Here is a 24,640-nt window from a genome sequence, read left to right on the forward strand (position 1 = left end):
CCCCCGCCCGGTGCCGGGGGAGCCGCCCCGAGGCCGGCCCGGGCCGCGATGGACTTGGCGGTGCTGCTGGCGCTGTACCTGGGCCTGCTGCTGGCCGCCGCGGCCCTGCTCGGCGGCTGCCCGGGGAGCGCGGCGCGGGTAGGGCCCGGGGCTGGGGGGGGCTCGCAGGGGGCTGCGGGGACAGGGGGCGCTGCGCGGGGGAGGGGGTGGTCACAGGGGGAACGGCTTTAAGCTAAAAGGGCCGGTTTGGGTTAGACGTTAGCAGGAAATTCTGCACTCAGAGGGCGGCGAGGCCCTGGCCAGGCTGCCCCGGGGAGCCGCGGGTGCCCCCGGGCCGGGCTGGACGGGGCTGGGGCAGCCCGGGCTGGGGCTGGGTCGTGCCCCTGGGGCTGCGACCAGGCGGGCTGCAAGGTCCCTGCCAGCCCTAACCCTCCTAGGATTCTCGGCCTCCTCCATAAAATGTGTATGTGCGAGGATATCAGTCTGCTCTGTAAAAACTGGGGGTACGTGTGGGTACGTCTGAGTGGCGATGTGCGGTTCGGCCTGTGCTGATGACGCCTCAGGTGGATGCCCACCTCCCAGGAGGATGCCCACCGGCACCGGCAGCAGCAGTCTGCTTCCTTCGGGCTGCCGAAACCCTGCCCAGGCGGCTGCTCACAGCCTGCCTGCACCCAGGGGTGGCCTCTGCAGCTGCTGCTGCGCCAGGCTGGCCGCCCGCAGTCACCGGGGCGGTAGCAGGGTGGCACATCTCGCCGTGCCAAAATCGCGTTGTCCCGCTGTGCTAAAATTACTTTTTCCTGCCGTGCCAAAATCCCGTTGTTCAGTGACAGCCTCGCACTTCACCTGTGAGATGCTCCTCAGTAACGAGCCCCAAGGATGCGCAGCTTGTGGTACCCGCTGCTCCCATTAAGAGGAGCAAGTTCTGGGGAGGTGCTGAGAATTAAAATAGGGAGAGAATTATAACTGGTAATAAATGTTTTAGGGAAAGCTTTTAAGGTGAGTCTGTAGTAATGTTGCAGGCTGTTGTTTCCTAATAAAGTGAAGGAGCTTTAGAAGAGGATTAAGAGTTGGTGTTCTGTTGTAAAAGCAGGGAATGAATTGACAAGGTGCTAGCTTATTTCTCTGTCTATTGGGCTGTGTCTGAATAGGGAAAAAAAAAGGCCTAGCAATCTTGCCAGGGAAAGGATAAGGCAATTACTTAAGTTGTAAATAATATTTAGTGCTGCTTATGAGAGTCTAAACAGACATAGATTTTTGTTCCTAGTGTTACCATTTTGTTTCATAGACGCTCAGATGACTGTGCAGAGAAATTTGTTATTTTGCCACATTCCTTAATAGGTACTTTTAAGAAACATGTAGCAATCAGCAACTAAAATGCTGCTGTGTTATAACATCCCTTTTTGGAGAAATGCAACTGATACTTGTATGCATGAAATAAATATGGGTAGTGCTAAATAGTTTCTGTAGACACTGTATTTTAAATTAATTTCTGACTGTAATTAATTAAGTGTATAAACCTGGGAGTGGATTGAAATTGTTTGACTGCACTCCTTGAAGACCCTTCAAGGTATTCATCATGAGCAATACGAAATAACCACTTGCACACAGCACAGCTGTTTTTAGCTCTGTGGCAAGTCATCGTCCACCCCCGAGTCTTTTCCAAGCCGCCAGTGGTTCAGCTGCGCAGGCTGGTTTTATTCATTACACGGGTCTCGTTCCCTCACACCTCTGTTATCACCGCAAGCACAAATTGTATTGTAAGAGCTTTTTTCTTTGATGTAAGAAGTGTCGAAAATACAAGGGATGGGTGTTCTGTAAGTGGGGGAATGGTGGGTGTTTCAGGTTATCAGTGCAGTGTTGGGCTGTAATTAACACACAGTTCGTTTAAATTTGGATTTTGCAATTGTGTGATAGGTTGCTTTTCTGTCTAGTTGCCTAACGTGTCTCCTGTTGCAGTATTCAATCTCTTTTTAAAAAGGCTTGTAACTTGAACTGCTGATAAGAGGCATACCACTTAAAAGAAAAATATTTGACATCTTTCAACTCTACATATGTTTTTTGCCTTCTGGTCTTTCACATCTAAGATAAAAAGCTCTGACTGCGTATTTTCTTTCCATATCTGCTAGAAATAGGCTCAGCTGCTCTATTTCTTCCACCACTGATGGAGCAGCGTGTTGCTATAGAGATCTGTCATCTTCTGAACAGCAGAGCCAAACAACCCCAGAGTCACAGCCTATTGCGGAGGATGTCACTGAATGAAGACGGGCAGTTTTATTCTTCATTGTGTCTGGCTGCTTTTGAAACGGCACTCAGACAGACATGGAGCTATCAGACTGAATTGTGGCTGTAGTTGAAGAAGCTGGGGTTGGGGGTTTTGCTTTGTGGTTTTGTATGTTTGTTTGTTTTTCTGGAGGATAGCAGGCTTTATCTTTTTGCTTATCTCTGCTGACATCTGTCGTATGTCCTGATGAAGCATACTGTAGTTGAGAAATTGCTCAGTTCTATCCCCTGCTCAGCCACTGAACCACTCTATAACCTGATAAAAGCTCCTTATAACTTTCACACATTAACCCAGATAAATTTGCTTGTGCCTGCCGGGCTTCAGAAATAGGGAACCTCACTCCCCTTTTGAAAGCCCCAGCAACTACTTGCCTATATTCTTAGGAGCTCAAATGCCCCTGAAGACGAGCCTCCTCCCTGGTGATACGGGTACAGGGATAGATAAGTGAGGGGTGAGGTGACTTACATTTTTGTTTGAACTGTGCCCATGACAGAAGTGATGTGCGGTACCGGTAACAGTGTTTTCATTTGCCTCAGGTATTGTCATTGGTAATCCCCACACGGCTCCAGAGAGTGACACAGAAGGTGCTTCACAGGCTCTTCCACACACGGTAATGCATGTTTATTTTATGCTTTTGACATTGTTTTTGCTAACGTTCCTGATTACTATTGATGATCTCCTGCCACTGCTACCACCGGAGCTTTCGGTGTTATCCTCAGATATTCCATCTTCATTAGGGATGCTTGGTGGGGATTACAGATTTCCCTTAAGGCTTGCCATACTGTTGTCTTTCTGTTCCTTCTGTTGAGAAGATGGGACTCTGAAACATGTGAACATATTTGACAAACAACGTGGCTCGGGAGTTTCCACTACAACAGATGCTGGTCACACTGGTGGGAAGCTGCATCCACAGGAGAATTACAAAACAAACTCCCTGGCAGCTGCGGAATGAGTGTAGACAGAGCTGGTGATCCCCACTCCCCCTCAAATCCCATTAGTCTTAGTCCAGCAGCCTGGACGTGCAGGTGGCTCAAGGGGAAGCTGCACAGCTGCCAGTGTGCAGCCTGCTGTATTAAGGTGAATTGTGTAGTGTCCTGTAAAATTTGGTGCTTTAAGATCTGCTTCAGGAACTACTTAAATGCCCTTCCCCTGGGGGTGGCAACTCCAGTTTGCCAGGCACTCGAGGGGCGTCTACAGCTGTCGATTGCACACTGCTGTTGTTCCATCACCTGCTGTGCAGATTTTCTGGTGTTAGTTAACACAGCCCAGGAGAGTGGTTTCACTGTCAAATGTGCAGTCAGCAACAGAGCAATTATCTGATGAGCCTGGTGTAGTTGTCACTGCTAGCTTACGCGGCGTGCTGGAGGCACCTGGATCCTTCGAGCACGCCCTTCTGCTGCGTCACCTCATTCACCGAGAGATTTCTCATTTCACGCAGAGGTGCAGCGAGGTGCAGCACTTGAGGGAGCCTTCTTGCAGCCCTGCAGCTGAGAGGAGATCACCAGGATCTCACTGGATTGCACACAGAAACAGTGTAGGAGAGAGCAGGAGAGGAGAGCTTGTCACGCTGTAGGAAAATACCTCTTGCTAGTTATTTCAAACTGGTGATAGAAGTCCAGCAAACTGGTGTATCGTGCAAAGAGCTGTAGTGGAAGTCGCTCTCCTAACGCACGGCTTATCTGGTGTTGGTTTGCCAGGCTGCTGGAAGCTGCGGCGCAGCTGATGCACCCCAAACCAGCCTGCATGCCGAGCAGCTGTGCGGCTTGCCTCGCAGAAGCTGTAGTCTGCTGGCAGGCTGGAACCAGCGCTCGCCATCGGTAACGTTCTGCCACGCTTTCTTTTAGAACAGCTGCTTACAGCTCTTCTATATTACAGTTTTTTAAAATTACCTTTTATTGGGGTTTTTCTTTGCTTTCAGAGCAGCATGTAGCAAATGTCTTTTGGCAGAATATTTTGTAGCCTATTGCTGTGACATGTTTTAGGAGCACACAGGGGCTATGAGACTGTACTGGACTCTGACAGAAAAAAATCCCAAGGACGTGCTAATAATGGGAGTGAATTTAGCTGGTGTTTTTAAATGAATTCATGTGCGAAGGAGTCACTGGGTGGAGAGAACACTCTTAATATGCAGTCCATGTTGGCCTAAAAACCTAAAAGAGATGTCCCCTTGCATTTGGAAAGTCTGTGCTGATCACCTGAGCGTACTTGATCCGTTAATCGGGATGCTGAGCGTTAAACAGACTGTCCCCTTTCTGTTGCAGAAGCCGTTTGTTCGCTGTCCTGCACGTAGCCTTGCAGGCGGCAGTCTATGCTGAGTACACATGGGAAGTGTTTGTTTACTGCTGGGAGCTGGAGTTCCACCTCCTCCTTCTGCTCCTGCCCTACCTGCTGCTGGCTGGGAACATCGGCTGCTTCGTTCTCTGCTCCCGTGCCGATCCCGGTAAGCTCATGCTGATTGCGGGCTGTGGCTGTTTGAAAATGGAACCTAAAAAATGTTGCAAACACCAATACTTTTACTATTTACGCCTGTTTTTTTTTTCCCACAGGTATAATAACAAAATCAAATCATGCATCACTGATGAAGATTTATGCGTATGATGGTGCATTATTTCAGAAAGGCATCCTGTGCCCTACGTGCAACATGGAGAAGCCAGCCAGATCCAAACACTGCAGTAAGAATGTTAACTTGCTTGGCAAGCGTAACAATAATATACTCCCAAATTAGTTCTTTATCAATAACTGCAGTTCACACTATATCTGTTTTGTTACCCAGCTCAATACACACAGGATTTTGTTCATTTTTAGCAGGGTCCCAGATCACAGCTGCCCTTTGCCCATTCACAGAACAATTTTGACGTTGATTATTCTCACAGAAATTACCAATTCTGAGGGTATTGTTTTGGGTCAGGGATAGGCAAGCATTTGAGTACTTAGAGGTGAAATAAAAATCATTGCTTGCCAAGAGCTGAGCTCAGGATTTTGTGTTTCTCTTGCAGAATTTGCTGTTATCATCATCACTTAAAATAAAGCAGGGAGATACAATCTCTAACTTTCACATGCCGCAATAGGCAGTATTGTCAGAGAAGCCAAACTCACAGAATCATAGAATGATTTGGGTTGGAAGGGACCTTAAAGATCATCTAATTCCAACTGCCTTCCATGGCCAGGGACACCTTCCACTAGACCAGGTTGCTCAAAGCCCAGTCCAACCTGGCTCTAGTCTTGGTTGGTGAACAAAAGAGGAAATGAGGTACACGTGTTTGTTTTTAATGTTTATTTCAAGGTATGTGGTTGAAATTCATTGATTTGCTTAAAACATTATCACCTAAATCATGACCATCATTTTTTCTTGGATGAAGAGCTATTCTAAACTGTGTAAAAATCAAATTGATTGCTTAAAAGCCAACTAACTGAGCTGTCTTGTCACTCACTTTTGATCAGGTTTTTGCAATATCTGCGTACACCGTTTTGATCACCACTGTGTGTGGGTCAACAACTGCATTGGTGCCTTCAACGCAAGGTATTTCTTCTTCTACCTCTCCACGCTGACTGTTACGGCTGCAACCATTGCGAGCATCACAGTAGCGTTTCTCATCCAAGTGGTGCTGCTGTCAGATATGATGCACGGGAGTTACATTGATGACCAAGGACAAGAGCAGGCTGTTGATATTCTCTTTCTCATTCAGGTAAGCTTATGCTCACTGGGCCATTAGCCTACCTGGAATTTAGATTTCCCAGTGCTGGAATTTAACTCAACAAAGAGCTGCTTAAACTGTATCGTGTCACCAAAATCTGAAGCCGTACCAGATTGTGACCTCTTTGGCAGTTTTGCAGTGCATCTGCGTTGATGATTTTTTAAATAAAATAATAAAAAAAAAATCCTCCAGTACAAAAATGTAAACGTTCAGAAATAAATGGGTTTAGAAAATGCCCCCATTTATTAGCAAGCTTTGCAAAGAATTACATTTCTGGAAATCCGCATGCTTTACTCAAAGATTCAATTTAGAATGGAGCGTTGCTGAGCTGGAGGGAGGATGGAGCTATCACCTTGTTTCTGGGGCAGCGGTTACATGTATAGACAAGCATTTCAGGTGGGATGTTGCATTGTCTCTTATGCCATGTGATTTAGTACTTCAACTTTGTAACCAAGTTATTATTTTCTTTCCTTGCAGCACCTTTTCTTGACTTTTCCTAGGATTGTCTTCATGCTTGGGTTTGTTATTCTTCTCACACTTCTGCTGGGTGCGTACTGCTGTTTCAATCTATATTTGGCTTTAACCAACCAAACTTCCAATGAGTGGCATAAATCCAGAAGATCTGGGTGTTCCCACCATCTAACATTGCAGCCCTATGACAGACAAGTTGTTTACAAAAATATTTATTCTAAAGGAGTCTGGATGAATTTAAAGGAAATCTTTAAGCCTCCCACAGTGCTGGAAAAAGAGAAGAAAACATGAAACTACTACCCCTTTGATTAGGCTTTTCTATTTTTATTTTTTATACTTTTTCTAAGACTTTGATTAAACAGTGTGTTTTGATACCACAAGCAACTTTTGTAAAAAAAAAAAAAAGGTTACTGTATTTCAGTTAATTATAAACTTTGTTTTCATAAAGGTGATGAATCTTCAAAAAAATAGTGTTTGCAAGTTTGCCTGTAACACTGCTCATACCAGCTGTTAAAGCGACGTGTTAGTCTTTTCAGACACAGCACAGCCCAGAAGCTGCTGTACTAGAGGTAGGTTCGGCTAGGGTATGCACACACATATGCAAGGAGCTGAAAAAAAAGTTACCATTACTGGTTGTATGCTGCATAACGTGCCACTGCACAACAGGCAAACTGAGTTCCTAAATTACTTTGGTACATCTTAATTATGTCTTCCTGCAGGAGACTTTACAGCAATGTAGTGAGGACATACATGTGGACCATCATATAAAGATACATCATTTGTCGATTATTCACATTTTGTTTGCCCTGTAGGAAGGTAGAATGGTGCAGTCAGCTGTGAGTTGCTGATTAACAATGCCTCTGCAGAGCACTACTTAGGATATACTTGACGTGGTGAGATCTTATTAGAGAGACCAGTAACGAACTTGCTGGCATGAAGAAGCAAGTTTGGTCCAGCAGACTGCGGTGAATGCCTTTACTTGGCAAATGTTTAACCCGTTACTAGTAACAACATGTACAAGGAGTGAGAGCCCTGACCCTGTCCTAGGTATTTCTTTGTGGTTTTGGCATTTTGCTGCAGGGGAAGTAAAAGCTGTCAAAGCTGTTTCTAAGGCTGCTCACCTACATTCACAGAACAGGCACCTTTAAAAGCAGAGCGGTAACATGGCCTTCCACTTCCGCACAGGGATGTTTTAGGTGAGCTCTGAAAGGCCCTTTGGCAGTGTCCTTCAAGAAAACACCCTGCCTTAATGATCAAAGGCAGAAGTAAATTTACAGCTATGCAAGTCACCTTCTGAAATCCCTCTAAGTGGAATGTTAACTATAGATCACTTGAAAGACCTCCACCAGCACAGATGTACTGGCTGCTTTAAGAGATCTGTGTGTGTCTGGGAGGAAGACCGTTTTTGACTCACCCAACGATGAAGGTTTCTTAATCGCAATATTAAGCGGCCCTGTTCTTTTCTCCTTTCAGAAATTCTTCTGTTTGAGTGACAATATAGCAGAAATTGGAAAAATATAGTAAGAACTTTAAATAACTTTATTTTTAAAAATGTATTTACATGCCAAATCTGTACAATATGCAATTAAAAATCCATATATGATTTTAAAAAAATCATGTACATTATGGCTTTACACACCAACAGACTAGCTCTCAGAGCAGCCTGTTTGGCTTTGCAAGGGTACGATGATGCATTCTTTCATAGACCAGTACATAAGGCTACTCGTCTGGAATACAAAATAAAATAATTAAAAAAAAAAAAAATACTGCAGTACCATGCCTTAGGAGAAGTAAAGTAGTGAGGTTAAAGGCATGAAAGTGTTTGACTGGTAGTAAATGCACACCAGAACTCCTTAGGTTTGGTATTCTTGTTTTGTTTTAAATGCATATGATTAATTTAAGTAGTCTCTTACAAGACCCTATTTACTTGTTTCACTTTCTGAATCTTTAAATTTAAACACCAGAACGCTACTGTCCTGTGGTCAGAGGTAAATGCTTTCTAAAGGCTCTTCCTTTATTTGAGGCAGCTGTACAAAACACTGAGACCATCAAATGTGGCATATCGGCCACCTCCACGGTATACCCACGCAGAGGTTTTTAACTACTAATTTCCATTTTGAACAGAAAATAGCTCAGGCCTGTACCATCCTGTTAAGCCACTTACCTATAAGGCATTCCCTCCCTTGCTCTTTGAACAATTGTAATGGCAAACTTAGAATTGATCAAATTCCCCAACCTGGAGAAAAATAATTAGTTTTACATTAACATCTGTCAGTAGCTGCACGTTGGCGATTACACAATCACAGTCTGGACTTCCACCTCCCCCTCCTGGGAGGCGATCACAAACTCTCCTGCGTGTTCCATTATTTCAATGTCCTCTGATGCCACCATGGTCACTGTCGCTTCTTCTGTCTCGATGCTACCCTCTGTAGTCAGCACTGCTCCTTCTCCGATGGCAGAAGCCAGCGTCATAGCCACCTGCTCCGTGAGGCTTTCAGGGGTCGCAATGGTGATGGTGTCTGCAGCGTCTGTGGTTACCTCGGAGTTTTCTGCCACGGTGACATTCTGTACAATGATCTGGTGACCAGAGTTTGCTTGATTTACTATTTGTTGCACAACCTTCATAATGTGGCTGTCGACCTACATGACGAGAAAAGGGGCCAAGTTATTTCTTGATGTGTTGTGGTGTTAGAAATGCATACAATTACAACCCTAAGCAGCGCACAATGACTAGCAGTGCAGTACTACAAGCAGCATTTAATTCCAGTTTCCTCCAGCTGCTCACTGAAGTTCTCATCAACCCAAGAACAGCAGGCTCTTAGAACAAGTAGCACCTCATGTCACTGAAGACACTTCTCCGGCGGGGTACTTTCTACAGCAAGTCAGATCATAGCAAAACCGTAACGATGCACGCCCAGTCATTCAGTCTGGCTGACTACAGCCAAAGAGCCTCTGATTCTGCAACAACCACTGTTTCTAGCACTCACAAATTCCTTAGGAGGATCACTTCCAAAGGCCGAAGTGTTGTACAATTCTACACAGCCAGCAGCTACATTCTCACGTGTTAAGCCCTCCAAGTTCCTAGCCACCATCACTCACGGGATATAGAGTTAGACAGAGCTTTGGTCAAACCCAGTATGACCACTATTGTGTTTTTATACAGACAGATCTGCAAAACTGCACTGGTAGGTATATAAATTACTTGAAGTTGGGCTTATTTAGCATGACTTTCAGACACTAAAAGTAATTCATTTCACCTACAGAAAGGACCTACAGAAAGAACAGTTTAAATGGCTGCTTCACCTCATGTCTTGTTCCCTCTATGATTTCAGTAGCTTCACTGGTCTCCATGTCTTCAGTAGCAGTCTTGAAAGACAAAATACAATGATTCCCTTTTTAGATTATTATGAAAAATCTTCTATTTCCGCGATACAAGACACTAAGATCTTTTATAAAAGTCTTCCTGTTTCTCCTCCATGACGCAGTAACTACTCTAAAGACAACAACTTAAAATTTTCTCTAAAGCCCACTATGAAGAGCTACTTCAGAGTACTGCAGAGTGCTCACAAACAACCGAAAGAGAACATCCTCTCTCAGCAGGACTCTGCCAACGGGCAGATTTTTTCTCCTGTCAGTAGCAGCCGCAATGTTTACTATGGCAGCACTAAAGGCACTCAATAATGGACTGTTGTTCTGCACAGATGAGGGCTAGCTCCTTGTCACAAAGAGGAAGAAAGCAAAATGCATCATTCGTTGCTTTCGGCAGCCAGAGACGGTTAAAAAATGTTTATTTCAGACAAAAGAAAAGCTATCTAAAAATGGGAGAAAAGAGTAATTAAATGTTGAAAGTAAGCTGAAGCAAGGACAAAAATCCTGAACAGTCAGAAGTTCTCCGTCTCAGCCTTCTGATCAACTATGGACAGTCTTACCCACATTCTCACTTTTGTGCCTTTATCACATGCAGGACAACAAGGTTTTTTGCCCCATTTCTTACCTCAATAATGTATTCCTGAGTGTCTGCCACCACTGAAGAAAACTCTACCAAAACAGTATGAGGATCCTCAGAGATGACTGTTGCAGCTAAATTATCAGCCGACTGACTCTCCTCAGACACCATCACTTCCTCCACCTCTTTCAAAGCCAGGAGGCAGCCACCTCATTGGTATTCCAAAAATGATGGAAAAAACGATGGAAAAAGGAAAACACACACAATATTTTCCAGAACCAACTCAAATATTGGAGTATCTGACAAGTACTCTGCAGCACTAATGGGACCCCTTTAACAGGATACCACTGACAAACGGCCAGCAGTCAGCATGCTCTGATCCTACCAAGCCAAATACGGACCTAGAAGAGGCCTCTGCTACATCAGACAACAGACCTGAGCCTCGAGCAGAGCAGCTGCCCAGTACAATTTGAAGAAATACACAACTAAATTCAGATGCATAAAATCGTACAGGATTTCAAAAGCCGTATGTAAAGAATATACAACAGATGTAAAACTTTTGGCATGGTTTAAGCAGTGTATCTTTTCTGCTTACGCACTGCATTTCACTATCTACCGGGGAAACTCTCTTGTAAGGGTAACACAGGTTCACAGGACAATCTCAATGCATCATCATCACTACCTACGGAAGTTTGAAAATCCACACTTAGGAGGCAAAGGAGCAACAGTGGCCATTTTTTTTTGGCCTAAACAAAGTACCGCTCAACATAGATCAAAATATATAAATAAATAAATCCCCGCATCCCCTCTTTTGATGCAAGAGAGATGCAGATAAACAAATGGCCTTGGACGAAGGTCATTAGAACCATCCTAAACATTTCGTACCACCCTGAAAACTCAGGATCATTCAGCCAAAATGCAGCCTGTCCAAACCAGATCCCAGAACACAGACATCCGCCCCCACCACAGCACAGACAAGCTTTGCCACCTCACCTTTGGTCTTTAAGTGTCTGTTGAGAGTACCGTGCTCCGCAAACCCTCGCCCGCACTTGTAACACTTGAAAGGCTTCTCCCCTGTGTGATGGCGGATGTGGCGGACCAGCGAGCCCTTTTCCCGAAAGCCCCGACTGCAGTACTGACACACGTAAGGCTTATCCTCTAAATGCGTACGGAAATGAACTTGCTGGGCGTTCTGTACAGAGAGAGACGTAATAGAAGCTCAGTGACAAACTCAAGCAAGCAGTATGTTAGCTTCCAATGTTAGTCAGCATCTTTGAGGACTTGTTCTTACTAAAGACGTGTCAAAGATGTCTGTATTACTATTACATAAAATTTTTGTACACAAAGGAACAGTTTCCTCATAACTGTGACGGTTTTATTAAGACTGTCCCTCCTTTCCACACTAGCTGGCATTTGTTCATTCAGCTGTGAAGCCTCCTAGCTTCTCCCAAACCCTAGCTCTGGAACGGGAACTTTGAAGGCAACCCTGTTGTGCAAGGGAGACACACCTTTGTCTTGTACCGCTTGCCACACTTTGGACAGGAATACGGTCGCTCGTCAGAATGCACCCTCCGATGCCCCTTCACATGTGCGATGGTCTTGTAGAGCTTGCCACACTCGCCACAGCGGAAACGCCGTTCGTTCACGTGCACTTCTTGATGCTTTTTTAGCAGATAACCCTTTGTGAACTCTTTGCCACACTCCTCACACTTAAAAGGCTTGTAATCTAGAGAGAGAACACATGGCGGATACAGGACAACCAGGAGTAGCAAAGCAGGAAAATCCTGCAATCGTTACCGCACCCAAATGGCATTGCTACACCGTCAGTGGAACTGGCATTCCCTGCCACCGCACAGTAAGGAAACCTGGCAATTTTACCCACCAGCAATAGCTGAGGTTATCATTATCTGGCTAATGAAAATGGTGCAGTTACTCACTTGTGTCTTACAAGAAGCAACACTTGTCTTGGGCCAGTTCGTGGTGTTGCCATCTGTAATGATCACGGCTAACTGACGGCTAAAACAGATCACAGAGGCCCTTCTCTGAACACAAGCCAAAGGCAGGAAAAAGACATCATGCTGCTGACTGCACTACCCTCTTCTGCACTTCAGCCCTTTCCAGGAAAGTATCTAGTACTGCCATAACAAAATTCTTACAAAAATTCTGACCCAGAAAAGAAGCAAAGTGATAGTTTCAATGCAGAGCATGGGCTTTGTCTCGTTCATAAGTGAACTGCACTCAAATGTTGCTCTTAGGGTCTTTGGTGTCTTTCAAGGAAGCCTTTCAACACCTATGACCTCACTACTCTTTTAAATTGGCCCCTGCACAAAACTCTACTTCTGAGGATACAATGCAGGTCCTGAGACGCAGAGCCTTTTTTGTACTTCTTTTACACTCTATTCTGAAACTTCAGAAAAGTCAGCTGCTCCAACCTTAGCATGCAAATATGAAAAGCATCGACTGAATTTGCATGGCTGAAGGCCACATAAAGACAAGGAATGCGAGACAACAAAAACTACACCACGTTCAAGAACATGGTAAGACACAGCGCATTTTAGACAACAGCATACGCAGCAGAGCCTTACCTAAATGGCCTTTCACGTGTGTTTCGAGGGAAGTAGCTTCACTGAAGGCTTCATTACAGTGAGGGCAAACGTAACTCTTGTACCCATTTGTTCTTTCTGCATCTGTCTGTTTGAAAGAAACCAGCACAGCATATATGGGTTTTGTACAGTTAGTGTTGCTGACTAAATTCCCAATTAAATACCCCAGCTTTGACAAGATTTACATGTTAACAGAAGAGAGCATGCGCTAACGTACACACTTGCAACGAGCAAAAAGACACGCTATAAAAATTGGCACAAAGACACAGGGACAGGGAGACCTGCACGGAGGACAATGTGCAGGGTGATCAGGCTAACACCACTGTAAACAGCCAAGCGTAGGCTCAGATTAACAATCTATTTAGGAAGTACAAACGTACAGACTCCGCTTGTTCTATTTCAACACACTGTTCCCCACAGGGCTCCTCTTCTGCTTCCACCACTTCGTTTTCTAGTTCTTCTGCAGCCGGTACAGCAGGCTCATCTGGCTTCTGCATTTCTTCCACAGCAACTCTCTCTATCACAATGCCAGAATTCCTCATGGCCTGCCTCAGCAGATTCTCGCTGTTTGGTTCCCCCTCACATGGCAGCTCCTCGGGATGTGGCTCCTGAAGGAATAAATAGCCCAACAATTGCTACAGCAAATACGCAGGCTTTTTTTTTGCCTTTTTTTTTTTTCCCACAGCAACATTGGTACAACAGTAACTATTGCCAAGGTGACAAATGCCATGATATTGGGCACCTAAGAAAATTTCACTAAGTAGAATACTTCAAAATACTTCTTTGTGTAAAATACACGATGGGTAGGTAAGGTATTCAAGAGAAACGACACTCACATCTCGGTCCAGAGATTTTTCATCTACGACAGGAAGCTCCTGCATTTGGACATGGACTTCATGAAGAACGTTGCCTTTTGCATCTGTCACTAGATGAATCACAGGCGAGGTCTCAATGGATTCACTCGCCATTGATGAAACGGTGTCTGCGTTTGAACTGCAGGAACCTTCAAGAACAGCAGCAGAATGAATCGCCTGGTATACTGCCAATCCCTCTAAATGTGTGTCTTAGAACACGAGGTGCCTGTTAAAACCATCTTTGTACCCGATCCTCAAGCATTCTTACAGTTGGTGCCTGGCTACAGGCACTTCGGGTTAATAGCTTAGATCGATATAAAATTACTTTTTCCCATGCAAAAGATAGGAATTGAATACCGCAGCAATATATTTTCCTTAAATGAAAAAGAATTTATAGTTCAAGTACCAGGAACACGCTCAGTTTGATCAGACACGAGACAGGTATTTACAGTATCACCGACCTGCGGGCAAGTCATCTTTATTGACGACTATTTCTTTGTTCACGTTGAAGCGGATTTTTTCGGTGCAAGGCGTCAGAGATTTCAAGTGCCGAGTCAAAGCTCCCGATTCCCGGAAGCTTTTTCCGCATTTCTTGCATTTGTAAGGTCTTTCATCTGGGAATAAGAATCAAAATAACTGTGTTAAACTATCCACTGCCAGTTATTAAAGTTCTGTGTGACACCCTTAGAGAAGAACGCATCCAGCTTCTTACAGCAAGCAGATTATGCCTATCCCACAACCCCACGCTGCCTCCCAGCATCCCAGGGAGCACATCAGGGAGCTCAAGAGCTCAGCAGAAGATGGAAAGTGGCGACAAGTTCTGCTCTAAAGTATGCTGGATAACGACACGCAGTGCACTCCGGCAGTAAGGAACAATTTGGAGTACTCTTACCAGTGTGGCGCCGATGGTGTCGAATCAGAGACCCCTTTGTCCTAAAGGAAGTTCCACAGAGTTTACATTCATAGTCCTTCCTGCTGCTGTGAGTGATCATGTGAGCTTTGAGGATGCTTGCCTAGGGTAAGAAACGCATTTTAAAAGACGTTTCAGATGGTAGAGGATGTTACGTTTCAACTACATGCTTTTTATCAAGAAAAAAAAAGTTCCTTTTCAAAAGCGAAGTTCTAATTTCAAAGTATACGTGCAGTAGAAAAGCACATTGTTAGCTTGAGACATCTTAGTGCAAGGGCTAGCCTAAATATCGTACTAATCTAACAGAGCGGAAGTCATACTTACTGTTTTAAACGTCTTCTGGCATAATTCACACACATATCGCCCTTCCTTGTTAACCAGAAGCTTAACCTTTATCAGTTCTGTGGAAATATCCTGCTCCTGATCATCAGGGTTGCTTTGTTCTTCAGCGACTTCCCCGTCAACATCACCATTTGGGTTTTCAAAAACGTGGTCTCCGGCAACAATGACTTCTTTTATGTGCCCACTACCTGGGAAAAGGACACAAAGACAGCCATGCTCTTTACAAAAGACAGCTTTACGTGACTAGATCAACTTGCTCCCTCAGAATTTCAAGCGGTAGGAAGGAGAAATGGGTGCTTTAACTCTGGAATACGAGTCTTTGTAAAGTTCTTGTTGTTATAGCGTTAATAATAAAATGGGTATTTCTGCAATGAAAGTTTAAATCTAGTTTGTATCACTGCAAAGCTGGCCTAGGGATGCCTCTTGCCTCTTTACGCCCAGTCCCAAGCATATAGCACAGAGACATCATTTACCCAACCACAACGGAAATCAAACTGAAGAGGACGCCGGACAAGCGAACAAGTTCCTGACAGCAGGGGTGTAAAGGCATGCGGGCCGCGAAGCTCACCTACTATCGCTGACGCGTTGCCGATCTCCTCTGCTATTGAAGACGCCTCAACAACTATATGGGCAACCGTTATGGACTCCTCGACGGAGGGAACGACCTGCTGTGACACGTAAGACTTTAATAGAAAAGCTCTGTTACTTCTGAAGACGTAGCACTGCGTTGTCCCCCCCCGGCCCATCAGACCCTTTTCACCCCACGCCGAGGCGCGGCCGGGGGCCGCCCGCCGTCACCTTTTGTGCCTCCTGCTGCGGGAGGAGCGGCGGCGCGGCGGGCTCGGGGGCTCGCTGGCAGCCCTTCTGCAGCTTGTGCTGGACGAACTCCTCCAGGGACGTGAACTCCGCCTGGCAGCGGCCGCACCTGTGCACGTCGGCCTCATCTGCAGGGCGACACGGGCCCGGCACCGGGCGCGATCAGCCGACGGCGGAGGGCGGGGGGGGGCCGGGGGGCGACCGGGGGGCACGGCCGGTGCCCGGGCACGGCACCGGGGCGCTGGCACGGCACGGCCCGGGGGGCCCCGGCACCCCCAGCCCCGAGCCCCCGCCGCCCGCCCGCCGCCGCCCCCCCCGCCCCGCGCCGCCTCCCCGGGCCCTCCCGGCGCCCCCCGGTACCTTCCTCGCCGAAGGGCGCGGGGAGGCCGAGGAAGGCCGCGGGCCCGGCGGGGCAGGGGCCCGGTGCCGCCGCCTCCCCCCGCCGCTCCCCGGCCGCGGCTGCCGTAAGCGCCGCCGGCCCCGCGCCCGCCGCCGTCGCGGCCTCCATGTCGCAACGCGCCGCACGGCCAAGATGGCGGCTTTACGGCCGTGTCGTCATAACAACGGGCCGCGGGCCGGCCGCCCCAAGGGCTCGGCGGGGAACGGCGCCCGGCGCGGGGGTTCCGCGGTGAGGGGGTTCCGGGGGGGCCGGGGGGCGCCGGCGGCTGGGGGCCGGGGGCCGCGGCCCCCCCCCGCGCTTTGACCGCGCTCCCCCCTCCCGAACAGGCTCCGGACGCGGCGCGCGGGCTGCCCAATGGCCGGCGGAGCCCGCACGCTGCTGGCCAATAGCAGCGCGCGGCGGGCGGGCCGGCGAGGCCGGCGGCCAATAGCAGCGCCGCCATCCGAGCGCCGGGGCGTGCGGCGCCCAGCGGGACCTGGGGCGAGGAGCGGCGCGGGCCGAGGAGCGCGGGCGGGCGGGGCGGGGCGGGGCGCGGCGGCCGATGGGGGCGGGCGGCTCGGCGCGCTGAAGCCATGGCGGCGGAGGCGGCGGAGGCGGCGGGGCCGGGCGGGCGGCGGCGGTGCCGGCGGCTGGAGGGCGAGGCGGCCCGCGCCGTGCTGGGGGCGGCGGACACGCTGCTCTTCGACTGCGACGGCGTGCTGTGGCGCGGCGAGGCGGCGCTGGGCGGCGCGGCGGCGGCGCTGGGCCGGCTGGCGGCGGCGGGCAAGCGGCTGTGCTACGTGACCAACAACAGCAGCCGCACGCGGCAGGCCTACGGCGAGAAGCTGCGGCGCCTCGGCTTCCCCCCCGCCGCCCCCCGGCACGTCTTCGGCTCGGCCTACTGCGCCGCCCGCTTCCTCCGCCAGGCCCTGCCGCCCGGCGCCGCCGCCTACGTGCTGGGCGGCCCCGCGCTGGCGGCCGAGCTGCGGGAGGCCGGGGTGCCGCACCTCCAGCCCGGCCCCGCCGCCCTGCCCGGCCCCGCGCCCGCCGACTGGGCCCGGGCGCCGCTGGACCCGGCGGTGCGCGCCGTGCTGGTGGGCTTCGACGAGCACTTCAGCTACGCCAAGCTGTGCCAGGCGCTGCGCTACCTGCTGCGCGGCCCCGACTGCCTGCTCGTCGCCACCAACCGCGACCACCGCCTGCCGCTCGAGGGCGGCGCCGCCATCCCCGGTGCGAGCCGGGGGCGAAAGGGACGGGGGGGGCACGGGGGGGACCCGGGGGTAGGGGGTAACCGGGCGTACGGGGGGTGTCCGGGCCGGGGGAGGGGTGCCCAGGGCGGCCCCGGCCCCTCCAGCACGCGGTGGCCCCGTTCCCGGTTTCCCAACCCCCCCCGCAACTGCCTCCCAGAGGCAGCGGGACCGCTCCTTATCCCCGCCTCGCCCCCCCCTTTGCCGTGCTTTGCTCCCCTCTGATCTCATGCCACAGCATATTCCTGCAGGAAGCTGTCAGGTTATTTCTTTGGGAAGCCGGGACGTCCCGTCCCCAGAGCACCGTGGGGTTTTGTACGGCTGCTGCCGGTCCCCTGCAGCCTCTAACGGGCGCCGTCGCTTCTGCCCCCAGGGACCGGCTGCCTGGTGAAGGCGGTGGAGACGGCGGCGGAGCGCGAGGCGTTCATCGTGGGGAAGCCCAACCGCTACATGTTCGACTGCGTGGCCAGCGAGTTCGACATCGACCCCGCGCGCACCATCATGGTGGGAGACCGGCTGGACACGGACATCCTGATGGGCAACACCTGCGGCCTCACCACCCTGCTCACCCTCACCGGGGTCACCACGCTGGAGGAGGTGAAAGGCCACGAGGAGAGCGACTGCCCCGCCAGGCAGAGCCTGGTCCCCGATTACTATGTCGATAGCATAGCTGACCTTCTCCCCGCTCTGGAGGATTAATATAGCAGAACGCCGCTGTGGAAGCGGCTCCCGAGGGGGGCCCCAGTTAGTCACCTTGTGGCAGTAATGTACTCACTATGATACCACCTGAAGCTAGCGATCCTTAGCCTTTTAACCTTTCTGTCCTCTCGATATGATTTTGTTTACACCTCAGTCTTTTAAAATGCACTTTGAAACTAAGAGGGCATTACGGCGTCACACGAGTCTTGCGGGTTTGGGGCTTTGTTAATGATAAGTAACGCGTATATCCAGACGTTTGTGATGCTCCGTGTCGTGTTGTCCTCTAGGCTGAGTTGAGAAAAGTAGAGCCAACTGACGTGAGGAAGAGAACCCGGCAATTTGCAGCGTGTCCTCTCCTGGACAGACTGCGGCTCAGTCTGGTTTATTCAGGGAAATGACTTTTGGAGCGTGTAGTAACTTAGCAGCTGTGTTTGGAAACGATTGCAGGGGCTGACGGAATTAGTATTTGGCCTTCGATTGACTTTTTCGGATGGGGTCATGTTCGGCAGCACAGCCCACTGTAAGCGTGACTTCAGGTCGGAGGAGCTGTAACCAGTCTCCTTCGTGTGACCATTACAAATTGCACTTGTGATGCAGATTGGGGTGATTCCGCACGCAAAATACAAACGATGTCTTCTGTATACTGTATTTGTCCCGGTGTTGGGTGTGTGTGTAAGGTACGTGTATGTACAAGAGCTACCCCGATCCTAACTATATATCAGAATATATTTAAAGTATAAATTTAAGTATAGTATATGATAATATATCTTCTTTCCCAGAAGGGGAAGATAAGAGGAATGTACTTCACCGATCACAGTAGTTTGAATTCTCGTAAGCTTTTGCATTTGGTGATGCAGAAAGTTTGTAGCCACATAGGACTGTCCCTCACTACTGCTGCTCCCCAGAAGTAACCGGATGGGTTAGACACCACGTTGGTTCCTGTACTTCCCTGCTGCCTCAGCATCGAAATAGCGCCTGCCTTGGCTTTAGCTGTAGGGTGTGAGTTCAGACTCAGTCTGTAGAGGATGGATGTAGTACCCGCGTTACAACTCTCTACCAACATAAACCTGAAAGAGTACTGGCTATGTACGACAATAGCACGTGCTTCCTTTAAACATCTGATCTTGAGATCTTCCTTGTGTGTCTGGCCTGGCACCAGTTGCTTGTCTGAAGAAGAGTGCTTGCTTGCTCAGGTGATGATTTTAGTTAGATCTCTAGGTACGTTTTAGGTGATGCGCAGCTCAGGCTACGGGATAGATTTTTATGCGGGCTGAATCAAAGGCCACAGTTCAAAGCTTTTGTATTACAGAATTAAGAAAAATATATATGCAAATAACATTTTTTTTCCTATAGATTCAACTATTGGTAGTTACATTTAAATGCTGCCCTTCCTTCATCTGCCATTGTTCAGTTGAGTAGCTCTAGCGATACCATTTCCTTCCCCTCGGACACTAGAGATGCGTGGACTTAGCGCCGCGTTTGTACAGCGATAACCGTGGTTCGTTGTCTCTGTGTTACCACAGTATTAGCTGGATCTTGTAAAAGAGTTCTTTCGTAACTCGGGGTTGTGTAAGGAAGCAAGAATAATCTCTTCCCTGTTCTCGTCTCCAGCTAGAAGGCTTATGAAAGTCACAAAAGACCTCTCACTTTAGCTGGGTAACATGGAAATGAACTTTATGGGTTTACTGCAGGTAGGGTCTGACTCAACGGTGTGTTCTTTAATCCACTTCCTGCCTCTGGTGCTTTTAATTTCGGAATTTGTCAGGTACACTAGTCCATGCCAGGTGGGGCGTTCAGCCTCCTACCGCAGCACGCTGTCCCCGTTGAGGACTGTTTGCTGTACAAGGCAACCGTTACCTCGATCCACGTGTGCTGAAATGTATTGGTGAAAGTGTCAATCGTGCTGCACAACCGTGTCAACTTCCCAACGGTTTTGAACCCACTACTTGAATTCACATTAAACTTGCAAACCTGCTTGTCCCTTGCGTTGTCTCATTCTGTAGTCTGTGTGTGCGCTTCGGTGCAGCTGTGCTTTGTGGAAATTCCGGGAGTTAAGGATACATTTGTGCTTGCCACCTGTACTCCTTACATAGAGTATTAGCAAAAGAAACAAAGCCAACCCTGGGCTACGTTTGTCAGATCTTCCCTTAATAGATGCCACGTGGAGGAACTCTGCTGGGGTTTTCCTTGCCTCTGTGGGATTGGTTACGTTTGGCTAGCAGGTCTCAAAAATACAAAAGCTGTGACAGGGGCTCCTGGCCTGCCCAGGAAAACTGAAGTCTGGCCAGGTGGGAGCTCTGATCCCCGTGGGGTATTTCTCCTCGCAGGAAATGCGTGTTAGCATGAGGGCAGCTCGTGTTGGGACGGGGACTTTGCAGCTCGGATCTTTCCCCTGGGCCTGGATGAGGCGGGGTCTGTAGGTGGAACACGAGCACGTCTGCAGCCAAGGCTTGGGGTGCGCCAGCCTGCAGGATAAACAGTTGGCTTCAGCCCACGGAGCTCTGGCAGCACAAAGTTCATGCTGAAATGTAGAAATAACCGATGACAAGGGCAGCCTGCCACGGTTCTCTATTCATTTCATCTCGTAATGAGACTTAACCCAGCCCTGCTACTAGGGACTGCCAGCAGGGAGGCCCCACACAAAGCCCTCAATTATGCTCCACCTGCGTGCCTCCGGCTGGCTCACCAGGTAAGCAGGAAGAGCGGTTTTTGTACCACTGACAGGATCCCTCTGCAGCCTCGGCTTTCACCCCTCCTTCCTCCTGTCCCTGCAGCTCTAAGGTTTCACCCTCCTTGCAGGTCTGAGGCAGGAGCACCTGGCTGGGCGCTGCTTTGGCCGCAGGGACCACGTTCACGTTTGCAGCTGCGTGCCTAAGTGTCTCGGGCACGGTCGGAGCTCAGGACCATGCGCAGTCTGCGTGTGGTCCGGAGGCAGAGTTGCAGGAGCGAGGTCCTCATCTGAAGCGAGGATGGAGGGCGGGAACAGCACCAGCAGCGCGGTCCCTGCGGTGAGTACCCCCGGGCCCCAGGAATCGCAGACGGAGCCCTCCCGCGGTGCCTGCTCGGGGCTGAGCTCCTGCAGCTGCCGTGGTCCTGGTGAGGTTTGTTCCTCACCTCTCCAGGGCCCACCACCGACTTCAGCCCCCTGTAAGGCAGCTGGGTCTGCCAGCTGGGTTTCCCTGTAGGTGCTGTGCTCACAGGGCCTCAGATGCTGGCATAGCCGTGAGGCAGGGCAGGGGGAGCAGAGGTGCCCGACAAGTCGGCATTTCTGCGTCTGTGCACTCGTTTCCCAGCGGGGGATTTTGTTAGCTACCAGGGATCTTCCCGGCACAGTCAGGTTTGGGGCTGTCACATCTGAACGGGACTGATGGAATCGTTCGGCTTCCCGCAGCATTAGGGGGGGAAGGCTCACGTTCCTGGTGGAGATCTGGGAGCTGCACAGCACTGAGGTCGAGAGCTGACGGAGGCTCGAGGAGCCTGCTCGCTGTCTGCCTGCAGCGAGTCGAACCGCAGGAATTTATTGAATTCCTTCGTGCCTCAGAGAATTGAAACGTTATTTTTTTTTATGGCAAAGAAGTGTTCATTTTAACTCCTGTTCTTCCCTTGTTTTGCCTTGGCCCCCAGGACAGGAGGCTCGCAGCCCAATTCCCAGGTCCGTCCAGGGCGTTTTGGATCATCTTGTCCGTTGCCTTGTTTTTTGCAGTCGTTGGCATCAGCACTGGGGGGATTCTCGGCTTCTTCCCCAGCTCTGCCCAGGTGAGGGATGCGGCTCGGATGGGTGCTGGAGGGGTCCTGCCCGCAGCCCTGCTCCGTGCCCGCCTGCAGGGCCATGGGGCTGGGGCTGGCCCAGGCTGCGCTGCAGGCACCAGGCTGAGCAGCTGCTGCCTCACTCAGCCCTGCCTGAAATTAGAGGAGCTCCAGAGCATCGTTCGTAAATACAGACCCAGGCTGGCATTTTGCTGAGCAGGCACGCCTCAGCGAGTCCCCGCGCTCTCGCAGCACGCTGCGCCGGCTGGGCAGGTGGCGAGCCCGGGGTGCGAGGCTGCGGTGGCCGGGGGAACCCGCCGGAGCTTCCCTTCTGCAGCACTGGGCAGGGGGGCTTGGGGAAGCCGTGGTGCAGGACGTTCTGGCCTCCCTGGGTCAGCAGGGTCCGGGAAAGGTTCTGGGAGGGGAGGTGCTGTGCGCGGGCGCTGGGCGGCTGCTGGCCGGGGCTGCCCTCGCTGTGTGCCCAGGCCGGCTCGCAGGCGGTGCGGCTGACGCTGCAGGGGGAGCGGGACTCGCCGAGGAACCAGACGGCCCTGGTGGACGCGTCCAGGAGCACCGTGACTTACTACGTCACCTCGCGGAGTAACCGCAGCGCCGTCGTGCTGTACGACAGCCAGAACGTGAGTGAGCCGCGGCGGGAGCCCTGGACTATGGGCAGGAGAGCTGCTGGGGCCTGAGCAGGGAAAAAGCAACCTGCCCCTGCTCCCCATCCCTCTGCGCAGACCCGGGGGTCACCCTGGGGACAAGCGGCCGCGGCCTGGCCAGGACGCACCGAGTGCTGAGCGAGGTGCAGCCACGGCAGTTGCTGCCCAGAGGAGAAACGAGGCAGGACCAGGGAGGGATGCCCACGGCTGGGCTCTCGAGGGAGCGCGCGTGGCCTGCTCTAACAGGGCACGTTTTTCCTCGCAGGGCTACGTGTGCTACCGGCCCGCAGAGCAGCGCGCCTGCTACCTGCGCAGGATGGACCCCGGGGACCGTGAGAGCACGCGGGCGACGCTCAGCACGTCGGAGCTGAGAGTGAGTGATGGGCACGGCCGGTCTGGGCGCCTGGAGGGAAGTGGGGGCTGCGCTGACCGCCCTCTGCAAAGGGTGTGCCTTCTGGGCAATGCTGCTCCGGGCAGCGCTGCCTCGGTTCCTGCTCAGTCCTGAGCGAGTCTGTGAGCACGCAGACAACTCCTGATTTTGTTGAGAGCCTGCCTGCTGTGAGAAAGAGCAGAGCTGCACCACAGAGGTGCTCTGTCCCACAGAGGCGAACAGCAGGGCTTTCACAGCGCCCAGTCCCGCTGTATTCTGTTACCTGCTCAAAATTCTGGGGAACAGAGAACAAAGAGGGGTCTGTGAGCAGCTCCCAGGGAAGCGAGTCGGAGTGAATCACGTACCCAGCCCCTCTGAACAAAACAGTAATGGGTGCACGGGGGGGTGTTCTGTTTCAGCAGCCAGATGCCTGCTTTGGGTGTGCCCTGCCAGCTGCTCCCCCCTTCAGAGGGGCTGCTGGGGTCCCCCCACTCCCTGCTGGCTGCCACCCACCCAGCCGGGAAGAAGGGGTGTGAGAAGGAGCCCTGGCTCCCAAGGAGAAGCAAGCTCCTGCCAGGCACTGGGGCTCCTTCATGAAAGCTCCCGGGCTTTCACTGAACGAAAGCATCTCCAGCTGGGCTGGAAAGGGCTCTTCTGGGTGACTTGGATGTGCGAGCAGGGCTGGGGCTGAAGGCAGGGCGGGGAGGAGCAAGGTGCCCTGGGGGAATTAACGGGGCCCTTTCCTCCAGGGCGAGCCGCTGCTGCAGCGGAATAACCAGACCAAGTACTACCGGGAGTTCCTGGGCGTTCTGGCGGGGGAACAGGTGGACCCCAGCGGCCTGGGGGAGGCCGTCCAAGCCCTGTGCGAGCAGACGCCTGTCTTCTGGGTCAGGAGAGCGGAGGGTAAGTCGCATCTCCCTGGGCAGAAGGGAGCAGCACAACTGGTTTGGTACCTCTAAGAGGAGCAGACTCTCACTGTGAGTCCTAGGGTGGGCTGCCAAGGCCTGGACAGGGACAGGTGAGCTCTGCTTCAGAATCAGGCCCTTGTTCAGGGATCGCTGCCCTGCTGGCTCTCACCCACAGCCTGCAGCGAGCTGCGGTGCGGGCTGGGAGAGGCTCCGCGCCCCTTCCTCGAGCAGCGCAGCACGAGCTCCCCTCTGATGCTGTTGGCTTAACGCTTGCCACCTTCGTCTTTACCAGAAGCAGCCTGAGGAGCTCTCCTTCTGGTCCTACCTCAGCTTTAATGAGAAAGGTCATTCCCTCAGGCGTTCCACTTGTCTGGCTCCCTAGGGACTCATAGCTGCAGGTCTGCAAAAGCATCCCTCACCTCGTTTCTGCCCTCGCTCATTTGGCAGGTCCGGGGAAGCAGCGGCTGATCTACCTTTGCATTGACATATGTTTTCCCAGCAACATCTGCGTGTCTATCTGCTTCTATTACCTCCCCGAGTAAGTCCTGCAGCCGCGGATGCCCTTTCACTGCCCTACGTACTTGAGCTGGATTCCTGAAAAGCCTCTGCTTTCAACAAGGAAGGTAACATCTACAACATCGCCTGAGGGCTGCCTGCTGCTCTCCCGCCGCAGTTCAGGAGAGTTTAGGAAAAGAACAGAACTCCGCTCA

General features: G+C 51.0%; 4 protein-coding genes across 4 annotated transcripts; 3 read left to right on the forward strand and 1 right to left on the reverse strand.

Moving 5' to 3' along the window:
* Positions 1-6,750, forward strand: ZDHHC4 (zinc finger DHHC-type palmitoyltransferase 4). Its single transcript, XM_035563471.2, has 6 exons — positions 1-138; positions 2,818-2,891; positions 4,543-4,721; positions 4,828-4,953; positions 5,723-5,967; positions 6,454-6,750. The coding sequence occupies exons 1-6, from the start codon at positions 49-51 to the stop codon at positions 6,736-6,738; spliced, it is 999 nt and encodes a 332-aa protein (XP_035419364.1). The 5' UTR covers positions 1-48; the 3' UTR covers positions 6,739-6,750.
* Positions 6,751-8,460: 1,710 nt separating this feature from the next.
* On the reverse strand, positions 8,461-16,426 carry E4F1 (E4F transcription factor 1). Its single transcript, XM_035563450.2, has 14 exons — positions 16,279-16,426; positions 15,901-16,046; positions 15,671-15,767; positions 15,085-15,290; positions 14,743-14,863; positions 14,312-14,464; positions 13,833-13,999; positions 13,377-13,604; positions 12,979-13,084; positions 11,902-12,119; positions 11,387-11,585; positions 10,442-10,602; positions 9,751-9,813; positions 8,461-9,087 (listed from the first exon to the last, which is right to left on the reverse strand). The coding sequence occupies exons 1-14, from the start codon at positions 16,424-16,426 to the stop codon at positions 8,740-8,742; spliced, it is 2,361 nt and encodes a 786-aa protein (XP_035419343.1). The 3' UTR covers positions 8,461-8,739.
* Positions 16,427-16,450: 24 nt separating this feature from the next.
* On the forward strand, positions 16,451-20,228 carry PGP (phosphoglycolate phosphatase). The gene is made up of 3 exons (XM_050713894.1): positions 16,451-16,546; positions 16,933-17,527; positions 17,918-20,228. Exons 1-3 carry the CDS (start codon positions 16,451-16,453, stop codon positions 18,241-18,243), a joined length of 1,017 nt encoding a protein of 338 aa, XP_050569851.1. The 3' UTR covers positions 18,244-20,228.
* A 138-nt stretch (positions 20,229-20,366) lies between these two features.
* Positions 20,367-24,520, forward strand: BRICD5 (BRICHOS domain containing 5). The gene is made up of 7 exons (XM_050713834.1): positions 20,367-20,932; positions 21,043-21,251; positions 21,868-21,999; positions 22,476-22,628; positions 22,918-23,025; positions 23,772-23,925; positions 24,378-24,520. Exons 2-7 carry the CDS (start codon positions 21,213-21,215, stop codon positions 24,470-24,472), a joined length of 681 nt encoding a protein of 226 aa, XP_050569791.1. The 5' UTR covers positions 20,367-20,932; positions 21,043-21,212; the 3' UTR covers positions 24,473-24,520.
* The last annotated feature ends 120 nt before the right edge of the window (positions 24,521-24,640 follow it).

The sequence above is a fragment of the Cygnus atratus genome, chromosome 15, assembly GCF_013377495.2.
Source record: "Cygnus atratus isolate AKBS03 ecotype Queensland, Australia chromosome 15, CAtr_DNAZoo_HiC_assembly, whole genome shotgun sequence".
Taxonomy (NCBI): Eukaryota; Metazoa; Chordata; class Aves; order Anseriformes; family Anatidae; genus Cygnus; species Cygnus atratus.

Coding starts and splice junctions, on each gene's coding strand:
- PGP (XM_050713894.1), top strand. CDS start 16,451: ATGGCGGCTTTACGGCCGTGTCGTCATAACAACGGGCCGCGGGCCGGC. Junction 16,547..16,932: donor CCCGGCGCGGGGGTTCCGCG/GTGAGGGGGTTC, acceptor CCGGGCGGGCGG/CGGCGGTGCCGGCGGCTGGA. Junction 17,528..17,917: donor GGGCGGCGCCGCCATCCCCG/GTGCGAGCCGGG, acceptor TTCTGCCCCCAG/GGACCGGCTGCCTGGTGAAG.
- ZDHHC4 (XM_035563471.2), top strand. CDS start 49: ATGGACTTGGCGGTGCTGCTGGCGCTGTACCTGGGCCTGCTGCTGGCC. Junction 139..2,817: donor GCCCGGGGAGCGCGGCGCGG/GTAGGGCCCGGG, acceptor CATTTGCCTCAG/GTATTGTCATTGGTAATCCC. Junction 4,722..4,827: donor CTGCTCCCGTGCCGATCCCG/GTAAGCTCATGC, acceptor TTTTTCCCACAG/GTATAATAACAAAATCAAAT.
- E4F1 (XM_035563450.2), bottom strand. CDS start 16,426: ATGGAGGCCGCGACGGCGGCGGGCGCGGGGCCGGCGGCGCTTACGGCA. Junction 16,047..16,278: donor CGCGCCCTTCGGCGAGGAAG/GTACCGGGGGGC, acceptor GTCGCCCTGCAG/ATGAGGCCGACGTGCACAGG. Junction 13,085..13,376: donor AAATAGAACAAGCGGAGTCT/GTACGTTTGTAC, acceptor TCTTTCAAACAG/ACAGATGCAGAAAGAACAAA.
- BRICD5 (XM_050713834.1), top strand. CDS start 21,213: ATGGAGGGCGGGAACAGCACCAGCAGCGCGGTCCCTGCG. Junction 22,629..22,917: donor TGCTGTACGACAGCCAGAAC/GTGAGTGAGCCG, acceptor TTTTCCTCGCAG/GGCTACGTGTGCTACCGGCC. Junction 23,026..23,771: donor TCAGCACGTCGGAGCTGAGA/GTGAGTGATGGG, acceptor CCTTTCCTCCAG/GGCGAGCCGCTGCTGCAGCG.